At 38.3% G+C, this 4,825-nt stretch overlaps 1 protein-coding gene across 1 annotated transcript; it reads left to right on the forward strand.

The window, feature by feature from the left end:
- The first annotated feature begins 1,114 nt into the window (after window positions 1-1,114).
- Window positions 1,115-4,825, forward strand: LOC118038057 (uncharacterized). The gene is made up of 9 exons (XM_035044333.2): window positions 1,115-1,634; window positions 1,821-1,935; window positions 2,917-2,953; window positions 3,102-3,171; window positions 3,289-3,393; window positions 3,757-3,907; window positions 4,086-4,168; window positions 4,282-4,375; window positions 4,465-4,825. The coding sequence occupies exons 1-9, from the start codon at window positions 1,601-1,603 to the stop codon at window positions 4,550-4,552; spliced, it is 777 nt and encodes a 258-aa protein (XP_034900224.1). The 5' UTR covers window positions 1,115-1,600; the 3' UTR covers window positions 4,553-4,825.

Consider the following 4,825-nt stretch of genomic DNA (forward strand, 5'->3'; position numbering starts at 1 on the left):
ACTTACGTAGCTGAGGCCAGGAGATATGCCGAAGCTGTCCCTGTCTTTCAAATTTAGTAACCAAGACATATTCCAGTATTGGCTTTTAGCTTTGGGATGGAAAACACGGTGGGTGCAAAGAGAATTTGATTTAGGGGGAGTGCTTAAAAAAGAGTTGAAGAACTCTCTGTGATGTTTAGAGAATTTGATTGAAGTGACACCCATTTCAGAGATTCCTGATGTTATCATTTAACAAAGCAATATAAATGTATAGATGAACTTTCAACCACAATGGAATGAAATGAATTGGAAAGAAGTTAGGTCCTCGAAAGCTGAATGCTTTGCAGTTTTTGTAAAAGGATGCCTGGGGATATATAGACTTTAATTTATCACCACATAATAACAATCTAAAATACTCCAGCACTAGGAAAAGGTTACAATGATCTTACAAAAAATGAGCTCCTCCTAGCAAGAGTAAAGCACATGGAAACATAAATCAGTTTTTCACAAAAACTCTTCCTTCAAGCCTTTCCATGGATCCATGGTGCATTCTGCAGAAGTGAGTGTGCATTATTTATGACCACCAGAGCATTGCACAAACACTCGAGCGCTTGCAAACCAGAGCTCTTTTATTCCCTAGTGACATTAGCATAAACAAAAAAAACTTTTATCGGTGGGACTTGAGCTGCCAAAAAATGAGGTATAGTGGTAAGCAAAAAAGCAAGAAAGAGGATGGAAGGAGAAAAAATTCGACATGCTTTTTCACGTGTCTCTTTCATACGAAAAAACGCAGGTTGCTGACAAGAAAACTCACACACACATTCAGACAGGCCTCTCATTATGTTTCTGTGTAGATATATATAGTACACTCATACAAGTAAAAAGAAAATTCAACTTCTCATCATTACTTCCTTCTGCTGTTGAGAACTAGTTTTCCTTCTGTTGTTGAGCACTAGAATCATTAATATCAGACTCTGTTTTATTGTCATTGATAAGCTGGACACCCGAAACTTGTCTTTAAGCTTGTGATTAATGGAACCTGTCAATCATGGGAAATACATAAACAAATGATTGAGAAGAGATGTTTTGTAATACTGATGAGGATTTATTCTTTCTTGTTTTCAGTAATATTCTTGAAAGCTGTCGTTGATTGCTGCTGCTGCTGCTGCTGCTAGTTGGGATTTTTTTTAGCTTTATATTTTTAGCCGCTGCCCACAAGCATTAGATTCCTCTCTATTTTCCGTAATCCCGGAGACTTCCCTCTCTCCTACCTGTGCGGTTCAGGAATGGATGAATGTGACCCTCTCTGCTTTGATTCTCTCTGCTCTTAAAAAGATTTCCTGCTTTTTTTTTCTTCTTTTCTTTTCCTTGTCTTTTTCACCCTCTCCTTTTCATGGATGCTTTGCCTTTCCCTTATTTCAGTTTCTAATATGTTGCTGGCGTTCACACTACATATAAAATTCTTACTAGTGAAAGATATGCATATTCACTTGTTGTATTCCTTTTCCACGCTATAAATACACGTTGTCTTTCAGTGTTTTCTTCATTGCAGTACCTCCTCTTCCAGTCATTTATTAACATATAGGAGGTGCACTAAGGTGTTTGGTTCCATCCTCAAAAAATGAGCTACCAGCAACATTTTTCCATGGGTTCTGGTTTGTTTCCTTTTGTCTTTTTGATTGCCTGTTTCATTTGAATTGGAACATAGTTTAGATTCTATTAATGCAATGTTATATGTGCTGATCTTGTTGGTTTCTTGTACTAAATCTGTGTTTCCTCTTTTATTCCGTCCTTTCAACTTCGTGGTATGTGAGAAGTGACTTCGTTGGTTCAATATTCAGGTAGTAGACCTCCAAGAAGAAACTTTGAATTTGGGAGGACTTGTGTGGTGAGGCCCCAAGCGAAACACCAGGCCACTATAGTTTGGTTACATGGTCTTGGTGATAATGGTTCAAGGTATTGTAGCTATTCTTTCCCTTCTATTGTTGTTGTTTTGTTCTCTTTCATTGCATTGGCATGGTAATCCACCATTCAAAACCAAGTTTCAGATTCCAAAACTCTCTTTGAGAAAAGAAGAAACTCTTTTCTTTAGATTTATAAAAAATTGCAGATAACCTATTCTTTGTTCTCAAGTTCATCATGGAACGAAGTGTTCTGAGGCTCAAACATCAGTGTGTCTCAGCATATCACTCCCTATTCAGCAAGCTACTGATCACTGTTTTTCTGTGGACATCATCTGATAAACAGTCCAATTGGGCTAGTGGGAACTCAATGATTTATTCCTTAACTAGCCATCGACGATTTATGCATTTTTATCTTTTTTTCCTTTTGTAATACATACAAATCCTTTGTTGGAATATGGTGTGCCTTTTGGTTTCAAGGACAAGATAAAGAGAAAGGAGTTCACAAATGTCAACACAGAGGCATGTTCTTTATTGGAGGGGTCCATATGATATCAAATATTTTCGTTTTCTTCTCCTTTCATCGAGATTCTCATTAGAATAAGTTCCATGACGAGAGAAGCTACAGCAGTGCCGTGAAATAATGTCGATCTGATTATTCCTCCTTTCCTGTTATTTTCTTGTTTGATGCTGTGCTCGATTTGGGCATGCTTGAATTGGAAAACTTTTATGTCATATTCATGGCTAGGAGACCACAGGCTCACTTAATTCTGGCAACCCATTTTAAATGTGCTCTGTTCATTTCTCTGCTAAGAACTTTAGAGATAAAAATATTCATTACATTTATGCCTTCAACTGCTGCTCTTTCTCAAATGCTGTGATCCCAATACTTAGAAAATATACTGCAGATGGTTATTAATATTTTATATTTGAATTTAAGAGATTAAGGATTTTTGTTTTCTTCTGTGGGACATGGCAAAGAAAATATCTCTTAAATCCAGTCATGTTTCTCATTTTATTCTCTATTTGGTTGCAGCTGTTCCCAGCTACTGGAAAACCTCCCTCTTCCTAACGTAAGCAGCTCAGTTTTTGTGGTCTTCCTACTATATGCACTCTGAATGTATTTATATTTTTTTTACTTTAATTATCATCTTGCGGATGTTCTGTTTGCTTTCCTCCTCCATAATTATCTTATATGTTTGCATTGAACTCATGATGCAGGTTAAATGGATCTGCCCGACCGCTCCTACTCGTCCTGTGGCACTGCTGGGTGGATTTTCGTGCACTGCATGTAAGAATGATCACCTTCGTTTCTGATTAATTTAATCACCATTGTTCACTGCATCTCCATCTTCAAATACTTCAGAATGGAATCCATTTACCTAAAATACTTGTAAAACTTTCACAGGGTTCGATGTCGGAGAAATCTCAGAAGAGAGTCCAGATGACTGGGAGGGTTTAGATGCTTCAGCAGCACATATAGCAAACTTATTGTCTACTGAGCCGGCTGATGGTATTTTTGAGGCTATATTTTCTGTGAAAATCTACCTTATCTGCACTCAAGATTTCCCTGTTGGCAGCTTTTATAAAACACTGTGTGCTCATTCCACCACAAGGGCAACTAATTTTCACAAAAAAAAGTAGAAGTTCAACTCCATCTGAGATACATGAAGTGATGGTTTCTGGCCAGTATTAAATCGCTCTATACTGCAACACTAGATTATGTAACTTTGATCATGGCTTCCTTTATGTTGAACTTCTTGAGCCAATATAGTTTTCCAAGTTGCAAGTTATTATATCATCTTCGAAAGTCATCTAATATTAGCTGATTCAAATAATGGCAACTTCATTCTTGCAACATTTTTTTTTATGACAGTTAAAATTGCTATTGGAGGCTTCAGCATGGGTGCTGCAACAGCCCTTTATTCTGCAACTTGTGCTGCCTTTGGACGATATGGTAACGGTAATGCGTACCCTATCAACCTCAGAGCAGTTGTTGGACTAAGTGGCTGGCTTCCAGGTTCAAGGTATGACCATTCTGAGCTTTCTTTCCTGAATAAACCCTTTTATCCTGCAGCTATTTCATGGATGAGGGATCGGTTGATCCATCAGCTATCTAAAGAGAGCAACTATACAGCCCAGTACTTGTCTGCAATAACTTCCCATGTCTGCTAGCTAAGAAAGGTTTCTTTTTTGTTCATACAGTAGCTTAAGGAGCAAAGTCGAAGGGTCACATGAGGCTGCAAGGCGTGCTGCATCCTTGCCCATTTTTGTTTGCCATGGAACAAGTATGCACTCCTGTCTTTGTCATCTCTAGCTCCATTTTTTTTTAACTAAGATATCGATCTATTCACCTTCCAAATGAATCTTCATGCAGTGTGCCTCTGATAATTCTTTTCAGGTGATGATGTAGTCCCCTATAACTACGGAGAGAAATCTGCTCAATGCTTGAGCACAGCAGGATTTCGAAACCTGACATTCAAATCTTATGAAGGGTAAAGCATTTTCTTCAGAAAGCAGGAGCTAACTTGTAATGGTAAATGTAATACGAAGCAATTTTTGAGTGCCTTAATGTGGGCTGCAGGCTTGGTCACTACACAGTCCCGAGAGAAATGGATGAGGTTCGCCATTGGCTTACAGCGAGGCTGGGCCTTGACGGCTCCCGCTCTTAGTTGCAGAACAGAATCAGCTTCAGTCTGGAGCTTACGAGGACGAAGAACGGGGAAAACAATAATGGGAAGAGGAAAAGTAGTTAGCAATAGAACAGGTTATGAAGTATATGGTATAGATAATATAACCTTCCTGGTTCCCTGCCTGACCCTAAAAATAAATCTTGCATGTTGTCATTTTGATCGTAGAATTTAGCAGTAATGGGTGTAGTCAATTCTGCCTGCTGGGCGTTTTGTATTGGTTAATCTAATATTAAGTCTAGTGAGCTTTGCCTA

This window comes from Populus alba, chromosome 3 (genome assembly GCF_005239225.2).
Source record: "Populus alba chromosome 3, ASM523922v2, whole genome shotgun sequence".
Classification (NCBI taxonomy): Eukaryota; Viridiplantae; Streptophyta; class Magnoliopsida; order Malpighiales; family Salicaceae; genus Populus; species Populus alba.

Coding starts and splice junctions, on each gene's coding strand:
- LOC118038057 (XM_035044333.2), top strand. CDS start 1,601: ATGAGCTACCAGCAACATTTTTCCATGGGTTCTG. Junction 3,172..3,288: donor TGGATTTTCGTGCACTGCAT/GTAAGAATGATC, acceptor AAACTTTCACAG/GGTTCGATGTCGGAGAAATC. Junction 3,908..4,085: donor GGCTGGCTTCCAGGTTCAAG/GTATGACCATTC, acceptor TTGTTCATACAG/TAGCTTAAGGAGCAAAGTCG.